At 40.7% G+C, this 22586-nt stretch overlaps 1 protein-coding gene across 1 annotated transcript in view; it reads left to right on the top strand.

The window, feature by feature from the left end:
* LOC141912925 (one cut domain family member 2-like) overlaps positions 1–22586 on the top strand; it is a 114163-nt gene that overhangs the window by 82850 nt on the left and 8727 nt on the right. Inside the window, exon 4 of the mRNA XM_074804355.1 lies at positions 15006–15044. Coding sequence (XP_074660456.1) covers positions 15006–15044 — 39 coding nt within the window. The remainder of the gene's footprint in view (positions 1–15005; positions 15045–22586) is intronic.

Raw genomic sequence — 22586 nt, 5'->3', positions numbered from 1 at the left:
GTTTTATAGATCATGATAATTACGATATTATCATAATGATAATAGTAATCATAATGATAATAGTAATAATAATGATAATGATGAATATGCTCTTCGCGAAAATACGGCAGCGAGATATTTTTGCGCATTAAAAAATTTTCGAATAGTGGAAAAATGCGCACATTTTTTCTCCATAAGAATTTTGACGAATCCGGTAGAAATTGAAGCCAGAACTGATAAAATATTTATGAAATCCGATACAAATCTGAACTTACAGAAGTCATAGCAAGGATCGTTAGGATGTCGATGACTTAGCCAATGATTAGTGACGCTTGGTAAATTGAATTGGCATTCGAAAATAAGGATGTAATAATAATAATGATAATGATAATGATGATAATAATTTTAATAATGATGAATACGCTCTTCGCGAAAATACGCGAGCGAGATATTTTTGGGCGACGATGAATTTTCGACCAGTACGAGAGTGGTGCAAAAACGCACACATTTTTTTCTCCCCGAAAATTCAGTAGAAATTGCGGCCAGAACTGATGAAATCGTTAACAAAATTTGATATAAGTCATAGCAGAATGATGTCCATGACTTATCCGATGATGACTTATACGCGTGGTAAATTGAATTGGACATACCAAATGGTGCTCGAAAATAGGGATACGACTTTTTAAGTTATGTGGCGACTTATCTGGTGATTGATATCTAACTTAACGGTGTTTGACTGTATAATCAGTGCATATAATAGATCTATTGAAATTGAAATTGAGAAATTGGAATTTGAAATATTTGTTTTCTCTGAAGAATGATCGGTAGTGAATCCTGGAAAAGGTGGGGGGTTTGACCGATTGTTTTTTCATTACGTCAGTCCTCTTACGTTTATTCATGTTTACCGAGTTATTTTTGTTTTCTCGCTGACGTCACGCAGAAGTCGCGCAGAATTCGCCGTGACGTTGAACGAAACGTTTCTAAAATTATCGCTCGTATTTTGGACCCTAGATCCGAGGCAACCCTTGGAACGCCGGCGGACACGCGCGTTACCGTCACGTTCCCCACCTAGTCTATTGTGTAATCATTTTGTTTCAATACATCGTACAGCACTCACTTGTTACAATCATGAGGTTAAAGTTATTCATCTGATTTTATCATTTTAAGTTCGTTATTTTAAGGTAAAGCTACCCCTTATAGAGAGTTCTGATACTGATGTTCACTCCCGATGTCTCTACATTATTGCTCCAAGCACCCTCCAATGTTTCTCATTGAATCAGAGCTCAGTCGACTGTTCCTGAGTATTTGTTACTATTTTATAGCGAGAAATACCGATTTGATTTGTTTGATGCATAGAGAAATATGAAAGGTGTTACTGAGGGTCTTACCTCCTTGATTACTGATTAATTTGAACAGAAATATGAAAGATGTTACTGAGGGTCTTACCTCCTTGATAAATGATTAATTTGAACAGAAATATGAAAGGTGTTACCGTGGATCTTACCCCCTTGATTACTGATTAATTTGAACAGAAATATGAAAGGTATTACTGAGGATCTTACCCCCTTGATAAATGATTGATTTGAACAGAAATATGAAAGGTGTTACTGAAGATCTTACCCCTTGATTACTGATTAATTTGAACAGAAATATGAAAGATGTTACTGAGGATCTTACCCCCTTGATAAATGATTAATTTGAACTGAAATATGAAAGATGTTACTGAGGATCTTACCCCCTTGATAAATGATTAATTTGAACAGAAATATGAAAGATGTTACTGAGGATCTTACCCCTTGATTACTGATTAATTTGAACAGAAATATGAAAGGTATTACTGAGGATCTTACCCCCTTGATTACTGATTAATTTGAACATTTTCATATCTCAGTGAAATTTTACTGGAAAAAAATGCCTTTCAGAGGTTGACGGCCCTGTTGAATTGAACTCACTCGCCCGAGGTTACTCCTAGATGCCTAGCAGTCCTATACAGGTTTCAAAGCATGTCTTGTCACAATGCTACGATAATAACACTTAAATGGCGGCAGTTTAACGGTTAAACTAGTTTCGTAGTCGATCCGGAGTCTTAAACGTTTCTTTCATTTCTCTAATCAAATTAACGACCGACCGGGCAGGCGGGCCGGCGAGACTGAAGGCGAGTTATGGGTAATCGCTGTTTGTTCACAGATTCATTTTTATCCGGCTTGTTTAACAGAGGTTCTGCCTCTCTTTATTGGTATCGATTACTAATGTCTGGTATAGTTTATCAATATGAACACACGAGCTAATAGATTTCGGATACTACCAGTGGTTTCCTTAAGTAGGGGGTTCGGCTTCGTAAATACGGTTATTAGAATTCAATATCCCGCGCATTCCACGTGTGTTCGCCGTCGCAACTGGTGTCTTCTTCTTCGTCGGGTTCAATAATTCTCAAGGTCAACATCGCGAAAACGGATTTTACTCAAAATCGGCGTAAATAGCCGATAGACTTATTTACTACTACTGACAGATTAGAACTCAATTCAGGAATGATTCTATTCGAGCCTTGAACGCACTGTGCAAAAAAACAACTTGAAAAGTCTCATGTATTTCCCCTAAACTGCTCATTATGCAGTCAGAATCTATAATTGAAATGATTGGTATCATTTTTATATTTTTAGTTTATTGTCAATTACCTGCATCCATTTGCACTGATTGTTGATTTAATTTGAAGTTAGTTTGATGATTGCCGGTGATGTAAGGGTTAAATTTGGTTTTTTTTTCATTGTCATAGATATTTTCATCGTTAAAAGTGCACGAGGCCCTCGCGCATGCGTCATATTAAATTTGTTTAGATTGAAACGTCGGTCGTCCATTCAGGGAAGAGACAAGACGGAAATGTCAAAGCGAATATTTCACGGTTAATCCGGACGCGAAGTCTTTGTTCGGCGAGAAGTACGGTGACGCGTTCCATTAGAAATCTTAATTAACAATTAACAATCGGTAGAGTCGTTTATGCGATCGGCGAGCGCCAGCCGAATCATCTCGTCACAATGCGAGCGTTTAGAGACCTCCCGGTATTATCGTCGGACATTACGAAGACCTTTGATACCTCGAAATATCCGCGCGTCTTAATAGAGAATTACTCGTCTTTCTTCGCGCACACGCCATGCGCGCACACTGAGGAAGTTTGCTTAAAACGTCGAACAAACGACTATTGTTACGACGAATTCCCTAGCTTCCTTTTACCGCTGTCCGTAGCCATCGTGAATTTGACCCTTTGCAGTATTCCCCTCCGGGTAACATGTATTTAGTCAGGTGAGGAACGCGAAGGAAGTTTTACAGACTATTCATCGAGATTTCCCACTCCCTTTGTTTTTGCCATGCTTAACCACAGCCTCTATTGATAGGTTCTAAGGGGTAGGGATGCGGAAGCATTGGGACTACAGCCACTATAGATAGGTTCTAGGGGAAGGGCTGTGGAGGTTCTGAAAGCACAGCCTCTATGGATAGGTTCTAGGGAGGGGTTAAGGAGGTTCTGAAAGTACAGCCTCTATCAATCGGTTCTAGGGCAAGGGTTGAGAAGGTTCTGAGACTACAGCCTCTATCAATAGGTTCTAGGGGAAGGGTTTGGGAAGGCCTCTATAGGTTCGATAGGTTCTTACAGGGATTTTTCAATGCGGCTCTACTCATTTCAGAATTTAAACATTTTTCTCATGTAAAAGTTCAGTTCACTGTTAAGGACGTCAACAATTTCTCGTACTGCAGGGAAAATTTGAGATGAAATACCTGTCAGTCAATGACTCTCGAAGCCTCGCGTTCTAACGACTCCGATTCCGGCGCGGAGTCGTGCGACTCAAACTCCGGCTCAGTTCACTTGTTTACGCTGTGCGCGAATTCGACGATGAAATTCGAAACTTTAAAAGCGAATTTTTTCGAAACGGATGCTCATAAAATTCAAATGCTTTTGTTTTAAACGTCACGGCCGGGTGACACAATGACGGAGAACTTTGTTTGGTTTGAACTCTCGAAAACAGCGCAGAAGTACTTTACGTATATGAATGAGTGAGGACTCTTGAAAAACTGTGTTTTATGTATCGCTGTTGGATTTGACGTTTAGAGCACATGATAGATCTAATGTTGTAAATGAATGAATTTTTTTTTTTAATACGCAGTAGACTGGGTGTCGATCGACGAATTCCGGGGCAGTCAGATGGTTATGTCATTTATTTCTGTAGAAAAATGTTTTAAGTCGGGGAGGGTGGCACGCGACAATCATAGGCAATAAATAGGTTCTGTGGCAAGCGGAGTTCGGGGCACGCAATCTTCCGAGTCCAGGGGCACATAATAATCTGAGTCTGGGGCTCATGATAATCTGAGTCCTAGGCACGCAATAATCTGAGTCTGGGGCTCATGATAATCTGAGTCCGGGGCATGCAATAATCTGAGTCCGGGGCGCACAATAATCTGAGTCCGGGGCGCGCAATAATCTGAGTCTGGGGGGAGCAATAATCTGAGTCCGGGGCTTGTAATAATGGGAGGCAATCGAGCAGTTTTTTTCTATATAAAATTTTCAGATGATTCGCATTTCGAGAAAAAAAATTCGACTTTACCGAATCGTTAAGCATCAAACGGCTTCGTTTCTCGCGATATCGAAAATTTACATTTCAGAAAAAAATATCGAAGTCACGCCTAAATAGTCTGCGTTATTTTTTTTCTATTTTTATTTTCGAACGAATGTTTACGCGAATGGGAAAAAAAAGGAAAACGCAAGATTTTCACAGTTATTCGAGATGAAATTGTCTGGCGCGTCGTTTTCACCACCGGGCGAACGCCGAACTTTTCTCGTGTCATTAACGATATCGTGTTATAAGAATTCGGTTTGCAGAGAGAGATAGAGAGCGTTAATACGTTTGATGAATATATTTCGAATAACCGTGAGCGATATGTCTGCGATTTTTAAATAATTAATACGAAACCGTGTAACATGTAACGTGCGCTTTAAGCCCGGATTTTTTTTTTCTAACTTCGTCTAAACAAATATGTCGCATGTATATACATTATATATATATATATATATATATATATATATATATATATATATATATATATATATATATATATATACACGGCTATGTGATATTGTATTTGTTGCTGCTATTATTCGCTACTGATAATTAGGACTTCATTATTGCGTAACATATTTTTGTATATATATTATATGTTATTTTTCATAAGATAAAACTTCTGTACGGGCCTGGGGTGAAAGCCGCAACTGTTCTTATGAAATCGGAGGGGTTAAAGAGAGGCTGGTCCTAAAATTAGGCACGAGGTTTGAAGTAAAAAAAAAACAGTCTTTTAAACTGGGACCGGACCTGGCGAAAAGAAATGATTTTAAAACCAAGCCTCAGGGTTTCAGTTGATGCTGGTCGTTGAAACGAGGCCGAAAAGTGAAAAATGTGTCAAGAAAAAAAAGGATATCCTCAAATCAGATTTCGAAGTTGGATTTTATCGACAAAAAGTAACCGCGAGTGTTACATCGAACATAAATCAATTTCGATTAATAGATTCGTATGTTTTGCCACTTGAAATTCAACGCGCTGCAGGAAATGCTAGCGATTACCGATTGCGAAAACCGCCGATGACCCGCGAATTGATTACCAATTAGCGTCGTTCGTTAATCAATTAAAAATCGAAACGCCGCGGCACATGCGCGTGAGAGTTTTACTATCTATAATAATACGTTATTTCGATTACTAATCGTCGATAGTTACCGTAATCAAGTTCGGATAAAGCGTTTGAAATCTGATCGTTCCGCATTTATCGGACGATTTAACGCCGATTCATCAAATATCATCGCGAACGATCGAAGGAAAAAAATAAACTCGGCGCGTTTTTATCGTTATTAAAATCGGGATTTTCTCGGCGTAAAAACAAACAAACGAACAACTAGAGGCTTTCATCGTAATATCGAATTATCGGCGTTTGAGAATTTGTTCATTTATATTTCTAATAATCTTCCCCGATATCAAAGGATCGTCGTCTGTTTCTTTATTGAAATCTATGTAGAACGGTTCATCGCAATTTGTCGATACGATTTTCAGTTTTCGTGTGATTATTTTCGATTCGCATTTAGATTCTTCGAATCCCGGCTGCCACGACCCGCTGTCGCTTCTGTCCAAAAAAAAAAACTATAGCCGTCTGTCACGAAACTGTGGTTTTAACTGGGATGAGCTTAGACTGGCTGGTATTCGATCCCCGAGCCTCGACTATACCTTGTATATTTAGCATTGGGCGATGAAAATGTCTTCATTAAAAAGTGTTCGTTAATGATGTTGACACGGAATAAATTGTTTGTTAGAATGACCCGAGGGGCTGTCTGTCTGTCTAGCTGTCTGGCTACTGTTCATTCGTTTAACAGCCCCCCCATACGATCGAACAATAATGATGATTCGATGGCATTGTTTAATCAGCTGAAATCCCTTACAAACCGAACTAATACTGATCTTTAAGACCGAATCTAGAATACGAGATTATCATAAACCCGGGTAGACTATGGACACATGAAACGAAAACTATTAATGCTAAAATCAATCTTGACATATAATAATATAACAATATATATATATATATATATATATATATATATATATATATATATATATATATATATATATATATATATATATATATATATATATATATATATATATATATGTATATTCAGGAAGATGTGGTATCGATTTTAAGATTTTAACTTTTCAAGCCGGTGATGTAGATATCTATAATTATTCATATGACGATTTATGAATGCATTGTATTGTATAGAATTTATTCTCTATTCGCCTCTGTATATAAGTCTGATGTGAGTTCTATGGTATGATCTCAGAGTCTCCGATGGGTTTTAACCGATGAATACCTGCAGGCGGTCGTCATCGTGTAGATACAATATACCGTTTAAAGTCGCACGACGACGACGACGCTTCTCGCAGAAATCCGCATCGGGGATAAACACCGTCGTCGTCGCGCTGCGCCTGGGTGGAAGAGATTGCGTTTATCCCCCCTGTGTTTATCTAGGGTCGAGACCCGCAACGGTACGTCACCGTTTCACCTGCGCGACCCTTCGCTCTTCGTTATGCTAAATACCGCCGCCGCGCGCATCGTCAATAGCAACGAATAAACCGACGACTTGTTTTGTTAGTCTTCGGGGTCCGGGTCCGTTCATCCGAATACCCGGACTGTGATAATAATAACGGCGTAGCCGAGGCGGTGAATGGGCGTAGAACTCGCTCAGATCGCGAGTTATCGCGTCTTAAATGGATAATTGCTACGTTCATTGTGTTCGTCGTTCGCTATCGATCGACCGGCGAAGAAGACGGCTTAGGGTCGAATGTTTAATGTTTTTACATCAACTTAACATTTAGGTGTTGAATTTCATCGCCGAGCTGAGCGGGTGCGGATTCACCTGCCACGACGTAACCGGTGGTGAAGGGTCGCCTAGGTCGACCGCTATGCTGTCAGTGATGTCGTGCGACTAGTGCGCGTCGGTCACAGTCGGTTGCGACTGGTAGAGATGGTCGCGTCGCAGAAACGCGAACGTATGTAGCCCTCCCAGTCATGAGGTCTACGCATGTCTGACCTATGCCCGGCATGTCTGACCTATACCCCGGCATGTACGACCTATGCCCGGCATGTCTGACCTATACCCCGGCATGTACGACCTATGCCTGGCATGTCTGGCTTAAACAGACAATGCCTCGTACCTCTAACCGAATTCGATTACGATTTTGTTTTGTAATGGAAACGTCGTTCTGCGAGCGAGCGTAACGCGATATGCGCGTTTATTCAGCACTGTATGTAAAGAATACATCTGCACCATCTCTCTAATGATGCGTTCATCATCGACTAATGAGCAAATGAACGAAGGAACGAACGCCCGTATTTTCTCTCTCCGTCTCTCTCCCCCGTTTTGTATTTTAATGACGACTCCGACCGGGTTTTGTTTCGCCGGGTTGATGTAGCGAGTCGCCGGGACGCGGTGAAGCGCGCGAAGCTTCGTTAATCGCGCGTGTTGTGTTTTTATAAAGACGCCCGATACGCGTACACGGAGCCATGCGGCGTTGATACCCGCGTATTGTCCCGGCGTGCGCCGGTGTAAAATCGCGTCGACTCCGCCCGTGAATGGCGAGCGGTGATTTTTTTTCGCGGCGCCTCCTCGACCGTAAAATCGACGACGTCGGTGAAAGATCGCGGTACAACGGCGCCGCTCGGTACTTGTCATTATCAGACGGAAGCCGCAAAAAAAGAAACCCTGAACTCAACGGCTTTCAAAAACAGATCGACGTTGTTCTTTCGGATAGAATGATATTGAAGACAAAATATAAATAGTGTTTTATCAAAATAGTGTTTACCAAAAAACTGTCTTCTGATAGTATGATCACTAGAATGATAGAATGATCACTAGTGATAGTATGATCACAGTAGTTTGATCACTAGAGCAATAGTTTGATCACTAGAACAATAGTATGATCATTAGAGCGATAGTATAATCACTAGAACAATATTGTGACCACTAGAGCAATATTGTGATCACTAGAGCAATAGTATGATTACTAGAACAATAATATGATCACTAGAACAATAGTAAGATCACTGGAACAATAGTATGATCACTAGAATGATATTGTGATCGCTAGAATGAAATTGTGATCACTAGAATGATGGTATGATAACGGATCCGGATTCAAAATAAATCCACGCAATTGTGGAACTAGGTTCAGAGTAAAATCTAACTCTACTGCAAACTTAGAACTGTAGAATTGGGTCGTTCATAGTTAAATATTCTGTGTAATATGCACCAGCCCAGAGTGCTGAATACCTATATGTACCCCTCCCTGGTATGTGGTATTGCGCAAGACCCAATTCTATATATAATCTGAACTATGCAATTACTGAATCGATGAAACTAAACGCGACGTGGATGAAAAATATACCCAAAGCAAAGTACATTTGAAAACTTCGGCGAAAGTTTTACAACTTGAAATGCCAGGGTGCGTAAACCTTTTAATTCTGAGAAATCAATCGCCGTTTGCGTGAAAATCTTCTTAACTTTTTGCCCGTTCGCCGGCGGTCGATGTTTTTAGTATTGAACTCGTCTCTTCAAGGCGTATATTTATCCTTTCAAAATATTCGCTCAGTCGAGTTTATATCACTTCAGATTTTATAGATTACGAAACTTCTGCCGATTCTTTTATTTAAAAGACCAATGAACCGTTGGGCTTCGTTGCCGTAAAATGTTTGAAAATTGTGCTTCGAGGTGGGTACGACTGAGGTAGGGTGGCGCCACTTACATCGAAATCAGGGAAACGTCAGGGAATTTCTATTCTTTTAAAAGTCGGGAATTGTGTAAGTTACTATTATTATTATTATTATTATTATTATTATTATTATTATTATTATTATTATCATTGTTATTATTATTGTTATTATTATTATTATTATTGTCATTGTTATGATTAATTTCGTCATCAAAAATTCAATTTTACGTGATACTTTACATGATATTTGTAAGAAAGCAAGCATTGATGACAGGAACCTGGACAGTAAATAAAAAAGAAGCTACAAAATAATCAGGGAAAATTGAGGGAAATTTGTTGAGATTGCCACTCTGTAAGAGGTTACTTAATTGTAACCTTGAGTGCTCGGTTCTTTAGCATAAACATAAACCAATGAAACTAATATAAACTAAAGAACTAATGACCATGCAAATTAAGAGAAGTTTTTTAACATTCAATAAAAATCTTTCGTCCTGAAATTCGTAGCGAGGTATGTCGCATAAAAGTGTATTATTATTAAATCGAAGCGTGCGTTTGTTATCACAAAATTACTCGAAGTTGAAGTATGTACGAAAATACTCGAAGGTCAGCAGCGCCGGTATGTCGCGTGAAATGGAAAATGCTGATTTGGCGTGACGGTATTGGTTCTCGCGTGGCCTTTGAAAAACGGAGCGATCGTCCCTGATTCCTATATATAGAAGCTTTTAATACGACGGTACAGGCGACATCATCGGCGCGATAAAGGCTACACCCATCGCGTGGTCCATCATCACCGAGAGCGCCGTGTAAATACGATTGTATATAAATAAACTCGCCGCCGTTGTTCGGAGAACGCGCTCTGACATTTTCCGCGTCGAATATCAGCGCGTTTTTATCGTTAAAGGCGGGTCTCGTTGTCGGTGACACAAATTGAGACCCGCAGGCGAATTCGTAAACTGGCGGCAGCGGCAGACGAACGTGGCCGTGCGCGTTATTATGATTTTTATTATTGTCATCGTCGTATGATGCCATCCAGCGACCGACCACGTCACCGTTTTTATTTAGAGAATTATAGTTCGTTTGAATGATGACGTGTTGCTGGCTTTTGCATGTTTTGACTTCGAGAAATAAACGATGATGATGTAAGGCTGGTGTGGCTATTGAAGATCCACCAGGTGGTGCTAGTTGTGCAGTTGATAAGATAATTGTGGCGATTGAAGATCCACCAGATGGCACTAGTGCGATTATGTATAAGGCTGGTGTGGCTATTGAAGATCCACCAGGTGGTGCTAGTTATATAGTTGATAAGGTAACTGTGGCTATTGAAGATCCACCAGGTGGCACTAGTGCAATTATGTATAACAAACTCACTGATAGATTTGTATCTTCCCTGGTGTTAAGTGCCGAAGAATGTAACTTAGTGCTCAATAGGAAAAATAGAAGACGTAGAAGCCCGGTTCATAACAAGTGGTTCAATCGTAGCTGTAGGGATGCGCGTAAAGATTATAATTATAATAAAAACAGATATAGAGGCTGCCCCACCCCTTCTAACTTTGATGCTTTCAAGAACTCGTCAAAGAAATATAAAAAAATCATCCGGGAAAGTAAGAGAAAACAGAAGGAAACTTTTATTAAAGAACTACGAGATTGTGAAGTCAATAACCCGAAAAAGTATTGGGCTATGCTTAATTCTGCAACTTATGCAAAAACTAAGGACGCTAATATTGATATTGATATTTTTCTTGAACACTTTATGCAATTAAATGACTTAAATGGTGTAAACGAAGGGAACGATAATATTGAACAACAGAATGATGATCCTCCTGTATATGACAACCATATTTTAAACTGCGACATAACAGCTGATGAAGTAATGAAAGCTATCTCATTGCTTAAGAACAATAAGGCACCTGGTATAGATGGAATCATTAATGAGTTATTAAAATTTAGTCGGTATCCGTGCTTAGTTAATATATTACGAAACCTGTTTAATTTAGTTCTTAAGACTGGACATGTTCCGGAGACGTGGTCTATAGGGATAATTAAACCTGTTTTTAAAAAGAAAGGCGATCCCACTAATCCTGATAATTATAGAGGTATAACACTAGTTAGCTGTCTTGGTAAATTATTCACAAGTATCCTTAACCAAAGGCTGTCAACTTTTCTCGATTCAAACAATATAATTAGTGAAGCACAGGCCGGATTTAGACCAAAATATTCTACTACTGACCATATTTACGCGTTGAAAACAATCGTCGAATTGTACTTATGTCAAGGAAGAAGACTTTTTTGCGCCTTTGTAGATTTTAAGAAGGCTTTCGACTCGGTTTGCCGGGTTACATTATGGAGAAAATTGATAGAGAGTAGCATTACGGGGAATTTTTTGAACGTAGTTAAAAATATCTATAATTCGGTGAAATCATGTGTTCAATTTAACGGAAACACATCACAGTATTTTGCTGCTGATAGAGGTTTAAGACAAGGTGAAAATTTATCACCTATCCTATTTTCCTTATTCTTAAACGATATTGAAGACTTTTTTGCTACGCGCGGTAAACCAACTTTGTCGTATATTGAAAAGCTTAATGTGAATTGTGACCCAGAACTAGGGACTTTACTTAACTTATTCATTATCCTTTATGCGGATGACACAGTCATTCTTGCTGAAGATGAGGAATCTCTCCAGTCACATTTGGATACATTATTTGAATATTGCGCCGACAACGGCCTCACGGTGAATGTTGATAAAACTAAAATATTAGTCTTCGCTCGAAGTAAAAGTAGGATTAAGCGTATTTCGAAATTCATGTTCGGTAATCAGGAGTTAGAGTTAGTTGAGGATTATGTGTATCTCGGAGTGAAATTCAATTGGAACGGTAGTTTCGCTAAAGCAAAAAAATTTCTCTATGATAAAGCTATGAAAGCTATGTATTCTATTATTCAAAAGGGCAGACGTTTGAAACTTCCAGTAGATGTAATGTTTAAACTATTTGACATGTGCGTCGCTCCTATCGCGTTGTACGGTTGCGAAATCTGGGGATATGAAAACCTTGACTTATTAGAAAACCTCCACTGTTTATTTTGTAAAATTATCATGAAAGTTACAAAATATTCCCATAACCTTCAAGTATTAGCGGAGTTAGGACGTTATCCTATGTATATAAGCGTAAAGCGTAGAATGATTAATTTTTGGGTCAAAACGATAGAGTGCAAACAAAGTAAACTTAGTTCAATTCTCTATAAGATATCTTATAATTTATATCTGAATGATAGGTTTAAGAGCCCCTGGCTGTTATTTATTAAGAAGACTTTTGATGACTGTGGCCTTTCGTATATATGGACACAACAATCTATGGTAAACTCTAGGACTTCTCCAAAACAATTACACCGTTTACTCCGTGATCAGCATGTGCAAGAGACAGAATTTAGGCTAAATAATAACCCGTTATACATTAATTTTAGACAATATAAGAAGGATATCAAATTTGAAAACTATATAAATCGGCTTGATGACGACTTAGTGACCAGCTTATTCCAGTTCAGGATTGGGTCTTATCTCCTACCTGTAAATAAATTGTCAAATCTCCATCTACCGAGAACCGATAGATTATGCCCCACCTGTAACGTTTTAGGCGACGAACTACATTTCATTTTTGACTGTAAATTACTTACCGTATTCCGTGAAAGCTACCTAAATTCAAATACCTTTCGGAATCTTGATGTTTTAAAAAATCCAACTTTTAAACTTGCTAAATTTATCAAATTAGGTCTGGATGTATATAGATCCCTCCGGTAGTGTGTGTAAATAGTATGTTGTAAATAACGTTTGTTATGTTTCAAAGTGCTTTTATCTACTGTTTTTGTAAATAATTGTAAATACTGTTTCTTTTCCTCCATATACCATGGAAATGGTTGGAGTGTAATAAATATTCGTATTCGTATTCGTATAAGGCTGGTGTGGCTATTGAAGATCCACCAGGTAGCCCTAGTGTGATTGTGAATGTGGCGATTGAGGATCCACAAGGTGGTGCTAGTTATATTGTAAGTAAGGTTACTGTGGCAATTGAGTATCCACAAGGTGGTGCTAGTTATATTGTTATAAATAAGGTTACTGTGGCGATTGAGGATTCAATAGGTGGCATTAGTGTGATTGTAAGTCTATCATGTTCAATCAAGGTTCCACTAGGTGGCACTAGCGTTATTGTGGATTGTATTTCCTAGATTTACGGCGCCATCTGTTGACGACGATGGTGTATCGTTAGGTCCCATTTGCCATGAAAACTGTCGCGGCCGAGCGATTCGAAATTGAAAATCAGTCACTGCAAGTGGAAATGATTGCCGCATTATCCGAAACGATGGACCCGACCGATAGCGGCTGACTGACTGACCGTTTGACTGACCGCCGACGCCCGGGGGAACGACGAAGAAAAAGCCGCGTTGCATTCGCGTTCAATCGTGTTCAACGTAGATATTATTGTTCTAATTAACCTATAGGGAGAAATATCGATCATCGTGTCTCGCAACGCGCAATCGGTCGTTCAATAGAAATCTAGTGAAATCTAAAATCTCATCTCTCGACGGTCGCGATGAATAATACCGCGGTCGTATTCGATAGAATTGATGAATGATAGCGTTTGTCGAGTGAAAGGAAAACTTCTCACCACCACGGTCAGTCAGTCAGTTTTATATAACTTGGTTTATATATAACTGGTGTATGGAACCATCAAACACCATTTATAGCATTCATGATTAATTTATAATTAATTGATTGATGAATAGTTGATAATTCCTGCACTAAAAATGAATTTACGAATCTTCATCAAGCCTCGTACTAGTAGCCATCATCGGGGGCTCAGTTCCACGGTTGTGAGTTAAGAGTTAACTCATGAGTTAAAATCAAATCATTTTCAATGAGTTAACTCTCAGTCGAATCATAACTCATACTATTGTGGAACTGGGTCCAGTTGGACAGCCACGTCATTTTAGCTTCGTGCTGTAGTCGTCCTCGTCAGGCAGATGGCCACGATGTTTCGGCTTCATGCGACTGAACATCCTGCCGTGTACGACTCGTTCTCGGTATTTCGCGTCTCGGCATTCCTGGCATTTTAGTGCTCTTCAGCGGCTGTGTGGCCGCGTGTGCAACGATGCAGAAAGAGGCGAATAAATTGATCTATTTTGTTATTAAAATACCCTCGTGTGCGCGTGTGTGCGCCTCGGGCGTTTTTCGAATGTTTAATGAATTGCGCGTAGTTAGGTAATTTTTTGTTTATCCCTGCAGGTAGTGTCGATGATCGTAGATAAACCGTTTTAAAGATACGTTCCCGGCGACGTTATACGAAAAAAAAAGCGCAGCCGGGACGCCGGGCAGCGACGAGGCGTCTTTCGTTTCGACGATTCGTGCCTGTTCGGTTGCGTATGCGAAGCGTCGCCTATTTAAGACAATCCGCTATAAAAGATTTGTGTTCTGTCTTGTTTCGGTATTCTGTGTATGTTGCACCACGGAGTCCTAGTTCCTTATATGTCGTAACGAAACCTTAGCCCTAATTGCTGCATTCATAAAATGTTCCTATCTCTTAATAGAAGCAATAAGCTACTATTGTATATACCATTACCCTTGTCTCTATCCCTCTCTCTCTCTCTCTGCTTTTTCTGATTTGTTTCGTTTTATTTGTCACTTATAGTCTTCTTTGTTTGTGCTCTGTTTTGATGTTTCGTTTGATTTTATGCTTGCAGAAGATCTTCAATCTCACCTACAGCAATCCGCTCTCCAAGGTAAAAACCACATCTCTATCACTTACACTAACTCGCTATCGTTCTCTGCCGCGGTCTTATTTATTTGGGTATAAATACCCCACAACAGTGCGACGCCAGCTCAACATCCTAAAACTCATAATGGGGAAAAATGATATCAGTGCTTCCCAATTAGTACCTCCTCAAAGAAAAACCCTGATAAGATGACGTCGCATTCTGCTAGTACCGTTCCATACCGCGGAAAAACCCTTATAAAATGTCATTGCATTCTACTAGTACCTAAAGATACCACGGAAAAACCCTTATAAAATGTCATTTCATTCTACTGGTACTTTTAGATACTGCGGAAAATCCCTAATAAAATGTCATTGCATTCTATTAGTACCTAAAGATACCACGGAAAAACCCTTACAAAATGTCATTTCATTCTACTAGTAATTTTAGATACCACGGAAAATCCCTTATAAAATGTTATTGCGTTCTATTAGTACCTAAAGGTACCGCAGAAAAACCCTTGTAAAATGTCATTGCATTCCGTTCATACCTTTAGATACCGTGGAAAATCCCTTATAAAATGTCTTTGCACTTGCACCTTTAGTTACCACAGGGAAAACCCTAATATCATTTAGATAGATTAAGATATCATAGAAATACCATTGTATATGTTATCAGTGCATTTGCATATATGTTAGACAAACTCTAGGGTGAAGTTATTTTGAACTAGCGCAAATTTGAAGGTGATTTTAATCGAAATGTCATCATGTCATGATATAGGGGCGTGTAGTCTTGCTGAAACTATGCGCCGTATAAGTTTACGTACATGAACATACGGCAGCAGCGGCGGCGGCGGCGACGACGACAGGGTGTGCCCGTCAGTTTCAACGCGAAGAGACTTGATAGAAAAAGTGAAAACTGCCTTTGAAATTTTCTTTCTAATTATACGGAATTCATCGTCGGTCGCCTGGAGGCACACCACGAGCGCGTCTCATACGCCGTACATATCCAATCATCGTGTTTATCATATATAAATGATTAACTCGAGAAAGAAATTATTATTAACTTTTATCGTTTGAAAAATGTCAAAGTAGCTTCTTAATTGTTTATTCGTATCGATCGGTTTAACCGGAGGGGAGGGGGTTAATCAAATTCCTACGACGAATTCGTTCGACTATTAATCGAGGCAACCCGGACTTATTAACCCTTTCACCGCCGCGTGTTCGCCCTGACGAATTAATCCCGATGCCGCTGAACTGAATGAACCGTTGAAATTGTTGGAAAATCGTTTCCCGAAAAAAAATTTGCCATTTCATGAAAATTATCCGCGGCAGTCGAAAGCTTAGATATTGTATTTCTAATCGTTTACTTATAGTTTGTTTTTTTTAACTGATATTAATGGTTATCGGGTATTTTGAAACAATTTGAATTTTTTTTCTGTTATAGAAACCTTTTTTTACCATCGTATCGTCGATGCTTATACTCGATCTTTTTTCGCGATAAAGCGATTTCGCTCGGTTTGAATTTGATAGTTTAATAGCTTGCACGCGCGCGCGAGTATTCTTAGCGCGAGCATTTTTATTCGCAAAAAAAATTTGAAACGTTCCGTTTTGTAATAATAATATTATTATTATAGATATCGCCGAGCGATCGATTGTAATTATCGTTCAAACCGATCTGGGGAAAAAGTTTTTTTCGAGAAAAAAAAATTCAGGGCGGAAAGTTTTTCGGGCGTCTAGGGTTACGAAGCGCGATCAATTACCGACGAACGGCCAACTTGAATTTCGATGACGCCCGGTCGTCGCCGCCGCCGCGCGCTCGCGCACGTCGACACCCAAAAATTATCGACGCGATTCGCGTTCAAAATCTACGCGTCTTTGAAGCGATGAATCTATCATCAAACGACAGTTCAATGATCGACGATAATTTGAAAAAAAAAGCGATATGAAATGAATATTTGATATCCACCACCATCACCAGAAAATACGAAATATGAAATTCATGTGTGTATTTTTAGTTGTAACTGGTAACCACCCTCCGCTTTCAAAATGTCACGTTTGGTTTTTTTTTTCAAAATCAAAACTTCAGTTTAGATTTTGTAATGGGAAATGATTTGCTGCGTCCTTGTTGGTCTAGGAGATAGGGTTTGTACCACCCTCTGCTTTCGAAATGTCACGTTTGGTTTTTTTTTCAAAATCAAAACTTTAGTTTAGATTTTGTAATGGGAAATGATTTGCTGCGTCCTTGTTGGTCTAGGAGATAGGGTTTGTACCATCCTCTGCTTTCGAAATGTCACGTTTGGTTTTTTTTTCAAAATCAAAACTTTAGTTTAGATTTTGTAATGGCAAATGATATGCGGGGTCCTTGTTGGTCTGGGAGATAGGGTTTGTACCACCCTCTGCTTTCGAAATGTCACGTTTGGTTTTTTTTTTCAAAATCAAAACTTTAGTTTAGATTTTGTAATGGGAAATGATTTGCTGGCTCCTTGTTGGTCTGGGAGATAGGGTTTGTACTGGTCCCAAAAATTCGGTTAATTTATCAAGAAAATCCTGCAAAAGTTATGGCAATTGCTGATCATTGTTTCGAGACTTTGAAAGTTTATGGATGTTCAAGTTTTGTGTCCGAAGCCATGAAAAAGCTTCGGAATTTTAAAAGTGTGGTCTAGATAGTTAATGTCTATTTCGCGTAAATGTTCAATTCTACCTTAGTGAGCTCCTCATTAAGGCGATTTGGATATTTGGCCCGATGGAAAATTTGAAGATCAGTCCCGGAATAGGTTTGGAAATGTTAAAATCGCAAAAGGTTAAATGACTGTACTTGAGTTCACGATAAAGATGACGATTTAAGTTCACGATTTTAGTAGTCGAATAAACACGCTATTCCGTGAATGCTAACTAACAGCCATCATCAGGTGGAATGATGATGTCGGCTGATGATGGTTGTTTAGTCAACGCCTGAGTTAGTCCTACTGATGATGACTGTAAGTCAACAGTGGAAATGGGATTTGTTTTCGATAAATTTTATCGTACTAAATTCGAATTGTGGGACTTCTTCTATTATTCAAAGTTCGCCCTTTCCCTTTCCTTCGCTACTCTCGAAAACGACGCCCACCGTTACGACGATGACTCTTGAACGTTGGTCCGGTTTAAAAAAAAAACCGTTTTTCAAACTAGCAAATTGGTCATGAAATTTTCAGTAAGCGCCGCGCGACACGGAAGAAGCTTTTTCGCTTTCAAGTGTCGCCGCGGCGCTCCGTCAAGTGTGACATCGTTGTCCCATCACCTGTGCGTCGATCGCGCTCTCGTTACTTTACTTATTAATGCGTCGATAATTTCGAAAGCTCTTCAACGAACGTCGCTCGTCACCGGGATATAATCATCGTCGACGACTTCGTTTGAAAAATAGCGACAGACATTGTTCGAGCGAAACGCCCGCGTAAAGTCGTGTATGTATGTTTTATTCGCGTTTTCATCTCCCGGGCGATCGGCACCAGCCGGCGGCCACTGCGGCGGCGGTGGCGGTGGCGGCTCCGGGCGAAGGAAAAGTCGGCGTTCGAATTCGAGTCAGGTACCGCGGCGCGAAAACGCCGACTTCTCTTGAGCACACACAACTCGCGCGGCGCGTCGGTTTACACAGCGATTCGAACGCGACCCGAAACGTTACAATCGTCCGAAACTAAGATGGATGGCCGAGTTGCCTGGCAACTGGCGCCGATGCGTGGTTCCCGGCGGTATTCGCGCGACGTCGAAACGGCGAGAGTTATGGCTCCGGAGACGCTCGCATGATTTCGTATTTGTTTTCGCCCCCGTTTTCAGATACGACCGAGGCTTAGCGGCCGACTAGAGGATGAGAATAAGAAAATACATGTTCGGCGTTGATTACGATACGTATTTGAGGTATTATAGTCATCTGTTGAAGCTAGAACCCCGCGCTCGTCGCTTTTAAAAAGTAATGGCGTATCTATGACTGACTATGACATCAGTTGAATGACAAGTACCCCCGTCACGCCCCTACTGAAAATGTGCTAGTTAATCTAACCAGTTCGGGCTGTGGACTAAAACTGCCATCATTAGAGATCGGAAACAAACAACACAGGGGTTGGCTGCTGGACCTGAAAACTTGGGGAATAAAAATTTGGGAAAATTTATGGAATTTTACAAAATTTGTCAAAAACCTGTTAAATCAGGGAATTTGTAAATGGGTGAATTTGGCAATCCTATCTGAATTTAGCACTTTAGGAACTATAAAAACGGGGATAAGTTGTGTAAGGGGTAAATGACGGTATATCATTCTAATGGCGCCATTTAACACACCATCGTGTGGTGCGGCGCGGTACCCTGCGACGCGGTGCGGTCTCTTAGAAACGCATTCGAATATTCTCCGACGATTAATGCAAATTAAATATTTGCGTTTTCGTTCGACACGTCGGCGTAAACGCGGACGACGGACGGACGAAGCCGCTGACGCCGCCGCCACCGCTGTGGAATTGCGCGCGCGCGCGTAACAGCATGCCGAATAAACAAAAACGTTTCTCGATTTCGAAGGAAACGGCGTCGGCCGGCGCGCGGCGGCCATGTTTGCTTACGAACTGTACATATTTGTTCGTCGACAACCGCGCAACAATGGCCGCTTTTTGTGAACGAGAAAGTAAAATTTTCAGTTGAGTCAACACGCCGAACACCGTATTCAAAGACGCAATTATTTATATCAGTAGCTGTTTGCGCTCGTGTTTTTCATTTATTCGAAATTAAACGAAAAGGAGCCCGTGTTTTCTTTTTAACGACAGGTCGCGCGAGTGCTTTCATCGTCATCATTATCATCATCATCATCATCATCACGGTTCTAAATAATAATACGTATCTGTTCATAGGTATATAATAGAGGTTTAAGTCGAATTATCATAGCTCGGATAACCTCAACCCGAGTGTAAGGGATTAAGATAGATTAAGAGATAATCTCCCTGATAGTTTTATTACGGTTATTTAGTCGCTCGGTATCTGTTGTCTCAGCGCGTGCGTAATATGTCGGCGTTAACGGAGGATCAGAAATATAAACACCTGGCTTGTCTTTCCGTAGACCCTTTTTCTCATCTTCTCTCCGAAGGCATTGTGATCATCGCAGCAGCGGTAGCAGTAGCAGCCAGCTGCCATTTCATCAACGACCTCATAACCATCCGAATCAAATCCCGAACGTTATCAACGTAATCCTAATCTCGCGGCCAGGTATGCGTCAGCCGAGACGGGTACGCCGGTACCTTACGTGCGTGTACCGAGCACGGCGTAATTTTTAAGCCGGGTCGAGCCGGCGTGCGCGGCGCCGGTCCCCGGTGGCCGGATCGGCGAAATTAACCGAACGACACTGGATACCCGGACGCCGGCGTAATCTTACGGCGCGCGCGTTCGTATATAAGACTCGGGATCGCGAGACACGACGAACACAATCACCGCGGCTAACTTGACACCCATTTCAATTACAGTTAAAGGCGTCGTCGTTCCCCGTTCAGTACGGGATGAATTACCCGCGGGCGCTTCGGCGTCGTTCGGCGGTCGCTCGTTCAAACGAACCGCTTCGTTTACGACGACGACGACGAAAAAAGAGATGAAGAAAAGATGAAGTAACCGTTACGCGGAGGCCGCCGAATAGTGGCGGCCGGTTCGGCGTCTCGTAATATGACTCATCCCATTAACCTCGTGTCCAGGATTGCGAGAATCTGAAAATAGGTTTCATCCTTCGTTTTGTTCAATCTGATAATAGGTGGTGGGATTTACTACCAGGGTTTCCCCGTGCGCGAGCGCCGAGCTGCTTCCCAGGCCCCACTCGACCTTTCCTTAGCCTCCGTAGAGACGCGATTTAGCGGGAGTTTTATGGCTATGTCTTTCAAGGTGATACGAACAGTATCAGCTTATAATTCTGAACCTGTAAACACTTGAAGGGCAATAAGGACACGGCGATGCTACTGCGGCAAGCTAGCATCCATTTTTCTTTTAAGATCTATTAGAATCTTTGCAAATTTTTTCGAATTCGATGAAAGACGAATAGAAATTATGCATAGATCTGAGTGGGTTGCCAACAGTCCGTGGTCTTAAATCTTGAGACGAGTCTTGAGTTATTAGATAGGCTGTAGAACTAAGATGGTCTTAGCCTGTGTTGGTCTTGAGTCTGGTTGTGTAACTTGGCTCCAGAAGATTGAACCGCAGACTTGTGTGTTTTGTGTAAGTTTCAAAGTTGAAAGGAAACTGAACTCGTTCATGTCTGACTCAGAGGAGCCGTGTAGAGGTGTCTGACTCGGAGGTGCCATCTTGTGGCAGAGTCAGTGTTGCCCATCATCTAGTTCGTGCAAGGCTCAAATTGTAGTCTCCGTACTATTTGGAGCCACACTTTCTCCTCGAGCCCGTCTATGAATCTAGGACTTCTCCTCCGACCGATAACCCGAGTGAACGCACCGTTATAAGATTTTGTATATATGTTTGCTGTATGTAAGTGCTATGCAGCGGAGGAGCCGCTCGGCAGTCAGTCAGTCCTGTTTGAAAATTCGAGAGCGAACGTGTCCCGAGAGAGGTTTCCGCTGGCAATTATCAGACAATATTTTACATGGAACTGACAGTGTTGCCGTTGATCCGAGCCGATTGTGAATTCCTCGTTAACCGTCGACGAACGCAAACATAATTCTTCAATTCCGTACAGCAGCGGCAGCAGTGACGGCGGACGACGGTGGTGGAGAAAGAAATGTATGTCTCTCAGAAATCATCAGGAGAGAAGACTGTTTTATAGTGGCAGCAGCAGTCTGCTGGTATCTGCTGGTGTCTAGAGGCTGCCATTTCTATCTTTAGATGAAACACATAAAAAAAGAAATCGGGAATCTGGCGATGATGTTATGTCTTTGTCCATATTTCCAACATTCATTCTCCGCATTAAACCAGATTTCGCAAGATGAAAATGAAAAGCATGTATTTTGCTGGAAGTTCCAGTTCATGCTGACATACTGCGGCTATTGTGAATTCGAATAGAAGCTTTACGACCAAAATGGACTTTGCAACGATCTAAATTTCTAGGGATGTAAATTCAAAATTGAATTCTTGTCAAGTATGCCAGACTTGTTCGTAACGCCATCTGGTGAGATATTTCGGTCGTGTTCGTAGTTTTCTTCATCATAATATTATAATCAGCGTCAGTAACAGACCTGACAATGACCTTAGCCCAAGAATATCAAACTTCTCTCAAAATCGGATTCATTTATAGTTCATTTTCAATTAATCTACTATTTTTGAGTCAAATTACTATCAAATTTTGGGTGATAAATATTACAATTAAAGATATCGTGTATTCTGGTCCGCAGTTAGAAAAAGTTTTCGCAGTTCGCACTTGAAGGCATACTCGGGTTATTATCCGGCATTTAGCGAGGTGTACGCTAAATCTCGTACGACGATTTAGGAATCGGCTCGTCGAGGCCCGCGCTCTGCATTTCCAGCGCAGGTAAATCCGAGCGCGTATGTTATAATGCAAGCAACGAAACCGGTCATAAATGGGATTACAGTTACATTCGACTCTGGCTGCGAACGTGTTTATCGA

This window comes from Tubulanus polymorphus, chromosome 11, assembly GCF_964204645.1.
Source record: "Tubulanus polymorphus chromosome 11, tnTubPoly1.2, whole genome shotgun sequence".
Taxonomy (NCBI): Eukaryota; Metazoa; Nemertea; class Palaeonemertea; order Tubulaniformes; family Tubulanidae; genus Tubulanus; species Tubulanus polymorphus.
This window is presented reverse-complemented; position numbering and strand designations above follow the sequence as displayed.